The sequence below is a fragment of the Chiroxiphia lanceolata genome, chromosome 3 (genome assembly GCF_009829145.1).
Source record: "Chiroxiphia lanceolata isolate bChiLan1 chromosome 3, bChiLan1.pri, whole genome shotgun sequence".
In the NCBI taxonomy this organism is placed as follows: domain Eukaryota; kingdom Metazoa; phylum Chordata; class Aves; order Passeriformes; family Pipridae; genus Chiroxiphia; species Chiroxiphia lanceolata.
Genome location: NC_045639.1, coordinates 50710907 through 50724423, shown reverse-complemented (window position 1 = coordinate 50724423; position 13517 = coordinate 50710907). Strand labels below are relative to the sequence as shown.

General features: G+C 44.4%; 1 protein-coding gene across 1 annotated transcript; it reads left to right on the top strand.

Annotated features, from left to right (window-relative positions):
• The first annotated feature begins 4010 nt into the window (after nucleotides 1-4010).
• ZC3H12D (zinc finger CCCH-type containing 12D) lies at nucleotides 4011-13241 on the top strand. The gene is made up of 5 exons (XM_032683289.1): nucleotides 4011-4393; nucleotides 9302-9441; nucleotides 10375-10609; nucleotides 11219-11325; nucleotides 12051-13241. Exons 1-5 carry the CDS (start codon nucleotides 4011-4013, stop codon nucleotides 13076-13078), a joined length of 1893 nt encoding a protein of 630 aa, XP_032539180.1. The 3' UTR covers nucleotides 13079-13241.
• Nucleotides 13242-13517: the final 276 nt, after the last annotated feature.

Below are 13517 nucleotides of genomic sequence, written 5' to 3'. Positions count from 1 at the left end.
GCCATGGACAGGCTCTGTGTCTCTGAAGTAGCCTTTTGATTGAGGCACCAGTAGGTTAGAGGGGGTTGTTTAGTTTTTCGTGTTTTGTTGTAGTCTCCCAGACCAGGTTCCCTCAGACGTGGAAGTGTTTGAATGAGGCTTTGCAATATCAGGTGCTAAGCAAAATGTTGATTTTTTAAAATTCTTTTTTTTTTTCCATGTATCCCTGAAGGTCAAAAATTTGCCAGATGTATGGGAATGAGGCTACCCTAACTTGGTAGAGCAACCCTGGTGGCAAACTTTTCACTTGACCCAGAATTCATATGCCATGTTTTTACTGCCTTATGTTATGGATTCCTGCCATAGTGGACTTGACTAATCTTTTCCTGTGACTCAGAACTGAGATATGTTGGGAACCTCTTTTTTTAGTTTTTCCCTTTTGAAAACTGAAGTGAAAGTTTATCAGACGGTACAGTTAAATGAGAGCTTGGCCAGCCAAATGAGGAAGTAAAACCTTCCTATAGAATGAGTTCTGTCCTGCTCACTGCACTTGTTTGCTCTCAGTTGACATCAGCCTTGCCATAAAGCCTCTGAATACGAGCTGGTGACTTCCTTGTGAGGCCAGTACTGCTCTGAATCCAGCTGCTGGCCAACAGGTGGTGGGACGATACTGCTGGGCACAGAAAGAACAGCTGTCAGGTAAGGTGCAGAGCCAGTGGGGTTACCTGTGAGTACACCTCGCTCTCTGGGCAGTTTGGCTTTATTATTTTTGGCAAAAGGAGCAGTGAGGTTGGGGAAGAAAAAGGCAAATTTTTCTTAGTCATCAAGACAACAAATGACTGATCTTGTTATTAAGAGTTTATGTGCATCTCTAATTTGTGAAAGTAAAAATTCTTGTTTTTCTGAAAGCAGAGCAGCCCATCTCCTTTCAGAGAAATACTGCAGGGCTTGAATGGGCTGTTAGTCTTAGGTGGTTTGCAGCATTATTCTCGGGTGTGAAGGAGGAAGAAGAGGTGGTCCAGACCTAAGGGGAGAGCAGGAACACTACCATAGCAGGGAGCTCTTGCTGCACTCCTTGTGTTATTCAGCACACACATCTACTTTAGAGAAGACCTAAACCTGCTCTGCCTAGACCAATGCCAGGTCTATCTGGGGCTGTGTCCTCTCTGCCTCTGCTCAGGCAGGACGTGGCTTTGGTAGGGGCTTTGAGGAGTCTGAGCTCCCTGTGAGTCAAGCTGGTCCTTATCGTGGTTCTGTGGCCTGAAGCTGCTGGAGGTGCTGCTCAAACACACACCTGCAGGGCACCAGGTCTCCTGCTCTGACTGGTCACAAGTAGAGCAAACACCTGGTGGAAGGACAAGAAAAAATTATTCTTTACAGTCATTCAAGATGTAGTAGTTACCACCATTTTTTAGGAAACTTTTTCAAATTATTATTTTCTAATCTTAAAAAATCTGTCAAAATAAAAGAAAGATAGAAGACTGTAAGAGGTCTTTTGATTTTTTTGGTCAAAAGTACTTTTAAAAAATAGTTAAGATTTTACAAGTTAACATTTTAGAATGTTAAGATTAAAATAGAATTTTGGATACCTGACTGAAGCCATTTCCTCTGTGTGTGTGTGTTTGTGTGTGTGTGCACCTGGGGTCACAACAAGGGGTCAACAGACAGAGAGGGGTGCTTTTTAAGCCAGAACACAGGATGGGCACACCATTACCTGTGGATAAATTTAGCCAGGAAATGAGAAGATTTTGGCTTTCAGTAGAGTGAAAACAAAACCAGCTTCCCAATGGGATCTGCTGAGATAAAGGGAGGAAAGTGGCAGGTGGAAATCTAAGTAGTTTGAAAACTAAGGTCACAAAGTTTATAAATGGGATTTTATAGCCTGTTTGTCTGTGATAGCAAAAGCTGGACTCTGTGATGCAAAATTTCTCTTTTTGTGCTGGTTATAAGCAACCAGCTGAGCTGTTGGACTTGGGCACACTACTGACTGTTTACTAACATGTAAGCTAGTGATATTTTTGTCCTGTAAATTCCCTCTCTAGAAGGGTGACCTGAGTGTTGTCTGTGTCAAGTAGTACACATTAAGTGTTTTGAGCCACTGACCACATACCTGGAAGCAGGTTTTGCTTCAGTGCTAGCCCAGATGTGATGGCTTCAGCTATATTCAGCTATACACTGAAATACATCAGTGTATTTCAGCTCAGCGAATAGCTATTTCAAAGCTGAGAAACCATTTCAATAATGAAAAAGCAGTCAATTACATTTTCATCTTTAGTCAATGAATTAAAAACAGGGATTAGATGTAAAAATTGTTATATTTATGAAGTGCACTGTGAGGAAAAACAGTCACTGACTAAAAAAAGCAATGCTTTAGTTTACATGGAAAAATACACATGGCAACTGCTTTACACTTATGATTATGAAATAGTTAAGGTATTTTTTATTTTACTGATGCAGTTTCTCATTTTTCACGTTGCCAGATGTCTTCCACAGAATACCTGAAAGTTATAAAGCTATGTAGGAAAGTAAAGGTCAAAGTTGTATGAGGTGGGGTTATAACTAACTATCATGCTGAACTAATCAGTTTTAAATTGACTGAACACAATGCGGACTTCTTCCCCACAGCCCAGTGGGGCTCTTGAGTAGGAGCTTCACTCGGACTCCTCTCTCAGCTCCCTGTTTCCAGTACCTCTGTGCCTTCCTTTACATGGTTTTGGGTTCTGAGCTCCTGGGGTGGCCTGCTGCTGGGCAGGGAGTGGCTTAGGCTGGGAAGGGGAGCTAGTGGGTGCAATGTTGTTATGGCTCTGGGCTTGTCCTTGAGGTAGTTATTTGGTCAGTTAATTCTGGGTCATTTGCTGACCGCAACCAGCAAAGGGAACAGGGTCACCCTTACAACCTAAACGTGGCTAGAAGAACCAGCCACAGCTTTTATCCAGGTAGCACCAATAATTGCAGTGATGCGGCAAGAGAAGCTCCAGTGCAAGTATGCCAACAGTGACTGAAGATGTTTGGCTTGACGGATGAGTGGTCGCTGTGTATGTCCTTCTCTGTCACCCTTGTTGGGCTAAAGCACTTCAGGGTATTCCTGCGTATGCTGCCCATCACCTTCTGTCACTGGGTAGACCAGAAACTTACATAGATAGTGCAGTTCTGGAGAAGCATGAAGTAGCTTTTTGCTACTTTTGCACACTCATTTCTGAATTACCAGTTTCTCTTGATAATAAATATAAGTGAAATTGAAACTGCTTTCCAGATTGCCTATTGGCTGCTTCCAAGCACTGCCCTGAGAGTTTTCAAAAAACAAGCTGCTTCTCTGAATATAAAAGCCCTCACTGAAATGGCAAGTAACAGGAAAAGAGTAAGTCAGGCATTATCAGAACAGATGAGTGACAGAATCTCATAATGTATGCTTGCGTACATAGAGACAAACATATGCTAGGAAAGACAAAACTATAAAAAATGTTCAGACTTCCCAGATACCTTGCAAACAGCATGTTTCCTTAAATCACTGGATAAAATGTGCTGTACTTGTTAAGTTGCTGTGGCATCTGAGCCCATCCAATAACATCTGACAGATATTTATCTCTGGCTGACAAACCACACTGAGCAAGTTGAAAATCCCCTCGTTACACCGTCCTTGATATCATTTCCTGTGAGGTAAGTCTGAAGAACCAATTCACGCATACAGGCTGTCTGTGTAGAGGCAGGCTGGCATAGCTCATGAATTAAGATGACACCTGTCTGACATAATGTTTGGAGAGTGACAAACATTGTATGGGACACTCTGGTGCTTTTATAAGTGAGAGCGGACCAGAAAAATGCTTTAATACTGAGAGAAGACTGGACAGTCTTCTCAGAGAGAAGACAGATGGTGTGATGGTCTCTTTGCTGTGCACTAGGCAGATAACTGAGATTACTGCACATTCTTCCTTAACACCTGTATTTGGTTGTTTCTAATCTTTCCCTCCCTAAAGCTGATGCCTGTTGGACAAGCTTAGGAAGACAGGAACACTGGGTTTAAAGGAATGCAAATGCCTGCTAAGATGGCACTGGCTGGTTCAATTTCTAGCAAACTGGTACCACCACGCTCCAAAAAAGTGTCTGCAGCAGGGGTGGAAGTGAATCAGAGCAAGCTGGATCTTTTCTGCAAGCTGGGCTATGGTAAGCAGGACATCTACAAAGTGCTGGAGAACCTGGGCCCAGAGGCCCTGGAGGATGATGTGTTGAAAGAACTGATTCGGATGGGAAGTAAACCTCAAGCTCTGGAGAACCAGGCTCAGCCTTCCCCACTAAAACTTGTTGCCCGTGGATCATGTAGCACTACACCAGGGTTGAAGTGGCTTGGAGAAGATGAAAGTGATTCTTCTGATTCCTTGAGACCCATTGTGATTGATGGCAGCAATGTTGCAATGAGGTAAGCTCCATTTCCTCAAAGGGATCTCTCTTCCTCTGAAGCTTTTGAATTTTCAAGCTGATGGATTGAAGTATGTTTTTTCTTCAGGTGAGAGATGCACTGATGCATTTGATGTATAATGTATGAACGATCACTTATTCCTTTTCTTTGGCTGACGCACAGGTTCTTGATATCTTGATGCCCGTAAATACGCACGTTGCATGCAATCACTGGCTTGCTCTACTTTTTGACCTTTTTTAAGGCAACAGCTGGCTAGCCACTACTGTTTGTGGCAGTATCTCTCCCTTTTAGCTCACCATTGAATTTCCTTGCCTTTTCAAATGGGTGCCTAGGATTTCTGAATCCACATGCTAAGAAGTTTCCAGGAAAAACTGATGAACATATAGACAGACTCACTCAACTAACCTAAGAAGGAGAGGGGAAATAAAGACAAGTGAGTGTGATTCCTAACAATATCACAGTTGTAATGTTTTGACTTGCAAGTAAAACCCAAAAATGTTCCTGGCTTGTATATTTTTTGTTGTTTTTAGATTTGGCTTCAGTTTTATGAAAATATCAGGGAATTGATAGTTGACCTATAATGAATAGACTCACTTCCTCCTTAATAATTCTGTTTCTGGGAAATGTCACATCAACCTATCCTGTCCAATTACATTTCCTAGGCAGTGCCCTGTCACTATGGAAGAAGTCTTACTGGTGGGGAACCTGGCATGTCCATGTGGATGGGATGTCCAAAGACAGCAGTGGGTTGGCTTCTGTTTACCCAAGCAGAATGGACAGCAAGAGACTCCAGGATTCAAGAGTCCAGGATGCACTGGCTATTCATCTGCTTTCTCTGTTAACTTCTCTGTCCACTCAGCAGGGTCAAGGCTGTCCCTGCAGGCTGGGACAGGGCAAAGGAGGACTTCCTCCTTTGGTTTGCTGTCCTGTGAGGTGAGATGAGACCACATTCCCTCTGGTTAGAGGGGAAAGTGGACAAGCAAATCCAAAGCAACTGGAGACTAAGCAAATTATGCCATCTTCTGGGTGAAGGCAGAAATTCTTGCTGAAAACAAGGGTTTCTTGCTCAGGGTGACTCACGAGGAGTGGGAAATACACACCAGAGCAAAATTGTTTGACCTTATCTGGGCCATGAGCTCAGGTAGCCAGGTGTTTGGACCTCCTGCCCCACTTTGCGTTTTCACCCTAGCCCCTTCTTGAGGTGTCCTTCTTGCTTTTCTGCAGAAGAACTGATCACCCACTCAGGCAGCGTGGCTGAGCTGCTCACCCACCTTTCCATTGTGCCAGGGACAATATTACCCCTGACAGGTTATGTGCTCTGTTCTCCAGTCTCCTGGCACAACCTTATCCCCAGTGATTTACCAGGGCTTTTTTTAGAACAGGCAGAGGTGGACAAGGCAGAGGACAGCATTGTTTCCAAGATGCTCTTGCCACTGAGCAGGAGGCTCAGAGTATGTTGGTAGCTGATGAAATAGGGCATTTGTTGAGCTTGGAGTACTGTGGGAAAGCTCTGAGATCATCCTTCTGTGCCAGCCTGTGCACGGGAGCTTGCTAGACAGAGATTATTTAAACTAAGCATTACAGGTGCAGTGGATGGTTTGAGCTAGCATGCTGTATTACTTTCCTAGACCACATGCCCACCAAAATGGGTTTTGAGAAGCCACACATGCCTGTGACATGTAAATTTAAATTTTTTTTCTAGAATAAATTCCAAAGCATGAGTCCAAGAGATGTTTGCCTGATAGGTTATTGAAGTCTGGTGTTCTGATTTGGAGTCATAATATTTCACCTAAAAGGAATTAGAGGAATGTGAAGCAGTTTGAGCTTCAGAAAAGCAAAGGTTTTACAGCTCTTCTCAAACACCCCAACCTCTGTCTTGATAAAGTTAAAGACTACTTGGATGATGGAGGAGACTATTGAGCTTGTCAGTTCAGCTGGTACTGAACTGACATAGCCTAGGAGGAGCTGCTTTCCTATCCTGGATGCCTTTCAAAGTGGTGCTGAATGGCATTTACTTTGGCTAATGGGATAGGCCTAGTGTGTGTTTTCAGTATCTTTGATTTAATTTTTCTGGTTTGCTGCTGTCAGACAGAGAAGGACTCTTTGCAGAAGTTAGGGGAAAAGGATGTTAGGTCTCGTTGCTGGAGAAAACTGCATCATCATCAACACCAACAACCATAAAAGTGCAGCAGAAGCAGCAGTTTAGGGATGAAACAATCAAAGTTAAAGCTTCAAGAGGCAGTTACCTGTGTGGAGAAAAACGTCTCAAGCATTTGTATGTATATCTTAGGGTTGGTATTTCTAGAGCATTTCAGAGTTGGCATTGAGGGCCTACTGCAGACTGCAAGGTTTTGAAAAGGATGTATATGCCCCAGGGTAATAAAGCAAGTGAGTTGGCAGTGTTCAACCATCAATCAGCTTACCCATAGAAACTGAATGGAAAATAACCTTGCCTTCAGCCAGTCTCACTCAACAAATGTCTCAGTATACTTTGTGTTTCCATCAGATATAATGAGAAACTTAGCTGCCTGCCAGCCTATCCATTGGAAATAGGCAGGACAATTAGGACAGCTAGTGGAAAAATAAATGGAGTTGTGTTAATATGAAAAGGGAACTGTCATAACCCTATTCACTGCACACCAAAGAGGCCATCTACTCAAGTGCTTGCACTTCCACCTAGTTTAAAAGCTGTGATAGGTACAAAGGCCCTTTCCTAGGCCACTGCAGCCCTGCACTAGGCTCTCCCCTTTCTGACAAAGCTGTGGCAGAGTCTGTGCCATGAAGGGGTGGAGATGGGGCCATTTGCAGTTTTCAAAAGGAGTTGTTTTGCCTAAACTTCCTCTCAAAGGAGTTGGAATTGCACTATTTAAAAAAGACTTACTGCATGCTAATGATGGCATGCTACTGATGCTAAATTGCTGCTTCATTTTCTGAGAAATGGGTCGTGCTGGTCTGTCACTCAAGTGCAATGTAACCTGTTGCTGGCAGAACAGAGAGATGAGAATGAGTTAAGACATATCAGTTATGGTCCACAGACTGGACATAACTGACTGACAGGAACTGATCTGTGACCACACAGGGAGAATGTAAAGCTCTGAGCCCCCTGCTCTGCTGCACAGCAGATGCTGGCATTGTGTGGACAGTGCAGCACACCACACATGTACATACTGGTTTAGATACACGGTCCCCAGGTTTGGCTGTAGCAATGTAGCAGGAAATGGATTAAGTGATAATGCTGAGAAACAGTTCCAGGTGCCTCATTTGCTTGTTCTGCTTGGCGTTTTGGCCGACTCACTTGTGCTTGAGTACCCTTTCTGCACTGGGGTACAGCTTTCCTAAAGCTCACAGGATTATATACATAAGTAGTCAATGTTAAAGAAGGCTGTTGCTGAACTTTCTTTGAGTTGTGGCATCAAAGATGTACCTAGAGTGTCTTTTAAAGGCAGTTATCTGAAAAAGCCACCCAAACTTCCAATTCACCTGTCCAGGTGATGTTATGTGTATCCTGGGTAGATCCTATCATTTAAAACCAAACAAAACAGCTGTTCTCGATGTGTCGAGCACTTCAGACCATTTATTATTGCTGGGGTTTTTGTAAGGATTCCTATTTCCTTGGTATCTATTAATAGGCAACGAGGTTTCTTCCTCCAAATTGTGCTATTTTTCATTTGTGGTCACCATTTCAGGATGGAAACTTTTATTGGGTGTAAAATGGAGCTTTGGTTATGAGGCTGATGTAGGCAGTACCTAGAGATGAATCCCCAGGGGATGGTGATGGGAGAGTCATTTAAGACTGCAGAATCGTCCTTGACTGCTCTGTCACTGTAGGTAGGTGTAGTAATTGAGAGAGTAATTTACAAGTCCATTTTCCAGAGGTGAAAGCCTGAGTGAGACTGTGGTGATATTATCCAGAAAGGTCAAAGTACAAGGATGAGGTTTCTGTACATACTGTGAGGGCGTTTATTCATTTAGGACTTTGTGTAGAGTTCATTTTAGTTTCCTTGTGCAGAGGTAGTTAACAAATTACCTTCCTTTACACATGCACTGCACTGTAGTTGAATTTTAGGTAAGTGAATGCCAAGTAGTATGAACTTTCAGGGAGGGGGAGAAACTTAGAAAACAACCTCAAGAAAAACAATTAGAGGTGATATCCTTTCTGTCTTATGCTGAATATTGATAATTCTTCAGATAATTCTTCTTGCTGGCATCCTCGACAACACTTGTTCTAGGGCTTTCCTACCTCTCTGTGCAATGAAGACAAAATCCACCAACTAGGGCAAGATAAAAGTGGTTATGAGGTGCCTGTGGTCATCTCCACTGATGTCTTGTCCCATTTTTGGTGTTCTGGGTTAGGTTCTCTATATTTTCTGTCCTGCCTCTTGCAGCTTTTCTTCCCCCATAGTTTGTCTTTTGTTTCCGAAAGAGATCAGCAGTTGAATGCCCTGTGATCGCACTTGCAGCCGCTTCAGCCATTAATGGTACTGTTGCCACACTTTGTTTCTCACTGGAGAGCCTAATGGATTTCTGCTGGTGCTAGAAGAAACTCTCACTCCTCAAAAACCTTTATCAGACAAGGCATGTAAAGACATGACCTAATAACTTCCTGGTACTTTAGGACCCAAGTGCACCCAGATGCAGATATAGATGGAAGGAACAGGCTTGGGTCATAAAAATGGGCAATAGGATATCTCTGTTTTTAAGCATCCAAACTGCTTCAGATAAATTTTTTTGGTTCTGCTTCTGAAGAGGTGTTTGGATCTGTTCAACCAGGGCACCCTGCCAGGTTGTTTTCTTGGAAACTGGTGAACGACACAAAAGTTGTTTATTTTTCCTTTTCATTACTGGCTTGGTTAAAGAGAACTCTAAGCTTCATAAAAGCTTTGCCTCATCATCCTCCTTTTTTTATAGCCATGGAAACAAAGAGGTATTCTCCTGCTGGGGGATCCAGCTGGCGGTGGATTGGTTTCGAGAGAGGGGGCACACATACATCAAGGTCTTTGTCCCACTCTGGAGAAAGGAGCCCCCTCGACAAGACAGTCCCATTGCAGGTAGGTGACCATCCTGGGTATAGTTTGCAGTTTAGAGACAGAGGGGGTGTGAAGAACCCAGTACAGTTTTGCCCTGCAAAGACAAGCATAGCGCAAGTTGCGTATCAGGCTTCCCACCACTCAAATTAGCCACTAATTCATTGCCCCATTCACTACTCCTGGCTAGTAGCTAAAATTACTTACAAGGATTTGTTACACTGCTTTGAACCTTCTGCTTTACAAGCACAAGTTGTTGCCAGCAGAGTTAAAGAAGCAGTTTTTCAGCTCACAGTGAGTCTACAGAGCTTTTAAGTCCAGCCAGGAGACAGCAACATTCATTACTGCATGACTATTATCTGTTACCCGATACAGAAGGTACATTGAACCCTCACGGAAGAGGGTTCCTCTTCTGGATGAAGGAAGTGTATCAGCAAAAGTCTGTGGAGGGGAGTGAGACTCAGTTTGTATGGGAATAAATCTGCAGGATTTGTGCCAGCAGTTTGGTGTCTGCAGATGAAGCATCTGGGGATCTGCCTTTTTGCAGACCAGGAATGGTAAGAAGTCAGAGTGTTCTAAATAGCAGTAAAAGAAGTTTATTTCTTTGTTTTATCACACACATTTTATCTCCAAATAAAGCTCACACCAGGGCTGGTTATGAGCCTTCTAAATCTAGCAGGGTAAAAAGGGCACTACAAGGGTTCAGTATGCCTCTGGTGTAGAATTCGAGGCATCCTTTTAGGTAAGACTTAAAAATAAAAAAAGGTGTCTCAAATTTTACAAGGTGGCAAATAACCACCAGATATCAGTGCATCTGAAAATCACAATGCTGTAAGTTGCCTAAATTGCTGAAACATCTAGCAGATGATTGAGACCTGGTCATTTTTAATTAGTTAGTTTCTTTCTTTTCTTTCCTCCCCCCTCATCCTATCCATTTCTGCTAACCACCCAAATCAGATCAGCACATTCTTGAAGAGCTTGAAAAGCAATCGATCCTTGTCTACACACCGTCTCGGAAGGTGAAAGGCAAGAGAGTAGTTTGCTACGATGATCGTTATATAGTGAAAGTTGCTTATGAAAAAGATGGAGTCATTGTTTCCAATGACCACTACCGGGATCTCCAAAATGAAAACCCTGAATGGAAATGGTTTATTGAGCAACGACTACTCATGTACTCTTTTGTCAGTAACAGGTAAGAGACAGTTTGTGTTATATAATCTAGAATTTAAACATTATAGGCCAAGTCAGCTCCAACATCAATGCACGACCCACCAGGAGCAGAATACATGAGCCTTTTTCTGAGAGGAATTTAATGCAACTTATCTTGTTTCTTGAGTTCCTACTCGCTCAGGAGTAGTCTACTACTTGGTGTTAAACTCTCCCATGTCACTCTTCTGTGAACTTTTCTATTTGAATGACAGCATTAGTGACCAGCTTTGCTTCTTTCCAATTCAAGCTGGGGTGTTAAACCACAGCTTGGTATCTTCTAATTTCTGTTTCTTAAAAGAAAGAGAATTAAATCCATGAGATAAAGCTGGCTGGCAGTATTTTTAATTCTCCTACAAGACAGAACAGCACTTTTTCCTGTGCTTTTGTAATCATAACTTTCTAGAATAGAAGAAACAGGAAGCTGGTCTCTCTGACCCTTCACCATCCCCACTGGGGAAGGTTTTCAATAAGGCACTTGCACCATGTCTGCGAGGCTGAGCTGAGCTCAGGTGTTCTGGGGAAATGCACACCATTGAGACATCCAGTGTGCATGGACAACTGCTTATATCCATGACTTTTTTTACTTTTCCAGGTTTATGCCTCCTGATGATCCGCTAGGCCGGCATGGACCTACTCTTGATAACTTCCTCAGCAAAAAGCCAGTGCTTCCTGAAAAAAAATTGCAGCCTTGCCCCTATGGTGGGTTTCTTCTTATGCTATGAACTGCCCCTCCTCTTCCTCCTGCCCCTTACATCCCAGTGGTGCTTCCCTTCGGTTAAGGGCAAGTGATGTTGCCATGTGCTGTCCTGCTTTGTGTGGTAGGGACTTAGGTTGGGGCTGCTCTAAAGTGTGATGCTTTTTTCCTCTCCTGCTTAAGTAGCTTCAACCTCAGCCAAGGCAGCAGCTGTTTCTGGCTCCTCCACCCCTGCCTGCACACAGCACCCAAACTGGGCACCATGGCTGTGTTGACCACCCTGCCTGCACACATTTCTCACTTTGTGGAGTGAACTTGTGCTGTAGCACTTGGGAAAATCCATCCAAACACTTTCCCCCTTTCCCCTCCCAACACCTCTCCAGCATCGTGCAGGTGTCTCAGAGGTAAACCCCTATGCCATTTCTTAAAGCAACCCTTTGTAGCAGCAGATGTCCCAGCCCACCGAGTGCACGAACCAAAACATAAATGAGTATCAGACACTTCCAAAATAGCAGAAACTTCCTTTCACTGTTGCTTCATCCTGTTATTTATGTCAGCATTATTTAAATCTGGGGTCAACAGTACCAAATCCGAAAATAGCAGTTCCTCTTTTCCCTGTTTGTTCTCATCACACCCCTGCAAATGCCTGGTGCTGGGGAGAAGTGATGAGTGTGTTAATCGATGTTGGTGCTAGTGACAACCTTCTGCCTGATATTTTTGACTCTTTCAGGTAAAAAATGCACCTATGGCAATAAATGCAAATTTTACCATCCAGAGAGACTACGTCAAGCTCAGCTTTCAGTTGCTGATGAGCTCAGGGCTAAAACAAAGGTCCTGTTAACCCTGGGGAAAGAGGAGGAGAGATGTAACTGCTCACTGTACAAGACCAGAGGAGAGCCTGCACCCTGTGTAGCCTGCACAGAAACTCTGCAAGAAGCCAGAGGCTGTGCAGGGCCTTCCTCCTACTCAGGGAGTTCCCAGAGGAGCTGTCCTGAGCAGATATCCAGTGCCTGGGCTGGTGGTCCCAGCTCTGACCTGGGGCTGGACCAGTGCTTGCCACAGCCAGAGCCGCTGCGAGACCAGCCGCTCCTGGAGCAGATGTCAACCATGTCCATTGGTGATGGCACCTACAGCTATAACTGGTCCATACAAACCTCTCAGGACAGGGAGGTGATGGACAACCCTCATCACTGCGGTGACCTCAGGCACAAGCTGTTCTCACTTCACCACCCTCATAGCTCGGACCACACCTGCTCACTGGGGCGCCCTTTCCAGCAAACAGCGCTCCCCGCTGCGCGAGGCGGGATGTGCCCAGAGCACAGCTGGCCTCACGAGTGCTGCGGCATGCACAGAACAGGGCAGAGGAGCTGCTATGTCCCCGATGGTGCTCAGAACAAACAGACCCTGGGGACTCAGCAGCATGTTTTGCTGCAGTCCACAGTTCTTCCCCCTGACATGTTTCCCTTGTACAGTGAGAACCAGCTGCAGCAGCAGCAGCACTGTTCCCCCAGCCAGCCCCCACGGCAGCCCTTCCTGTTAGACTCCAGCCACAGACCGGGTTTCTTCCAGAAAGCCCGTGCTTACCCCAGTGCCTCTTACAGTGACTACTGGCCCACCCCAGCTGAAAGGCCATCCTCTGCCCAGCAAGTAAACATACACAGGGAGCTGTGCTCCCTTTTTCCTTACAGCGAGATGAACCAGGTCATGACTTTGTACCCTGATATCAAGGATAACGGGACTGGAGCTCCTCCCCTATGAAAATAGGCTGAGAAAGTTGGGACTGTTCAGCCTGGAGAAGAGAAGATTGCTTGGAGACCTCATAGCACCTTCCAGTATCTGAATGGGGCCTAGAAGGAAGCCAGAGAGAGACTCTTCAGCAGGAACTGTAGTGATAGGACAAGGGGGAATGGCTTCAAACTGAGAGAGGGCATATTTAGATTAGATGTGAGGAAGAAATTCTTTTCTGTGAGGGTGGTGAGGCATTGGAACAGGTTGCCCAGAGAAGTGGTGGATTCCCAACCCTGGCAGTGCTCAAGGTCCATGTTGGATGGGGTTCTGAGCAACCTGCTCTAGTGGAAGGTATTCCTGTCCATGGCAAGGGGGTTGGAATTAGATGATCTTTAAGGTCACTTCCAACCCAAACCATTCTATGATTCTATTGTATTGCTTGTTTGGCTTTACTGATTCAAAGACACAG

What these genes read in the sequence shown, in the direction of transcription:
- ZC3H12D (XM_032683289.1), top strand. Translation starts at nt 4,011, where the DNA reads ATGCCTGCTAAGATGGCACTGGCTGGTTCAATTTCTAGCAAACTGGTA. An exon ending in GGCAGCAATGTTGCAATGAG is followed by an intron (nt 4,394 to 9,301) that starts GTAAGCTCCATT and finishes CTTTTTTTATAG; the next exon opens with CCATGGAAACAAAGAGGTAT. An exon ending in TACTCTTTTGTCAGTAACAG is followed by an intron (nt 10,610 to 11,218) that starts GTAAGAGACAGT and finishes TTACTTTTCCAG; the next exon opens with GTTTATGCCTCCTGATGATC.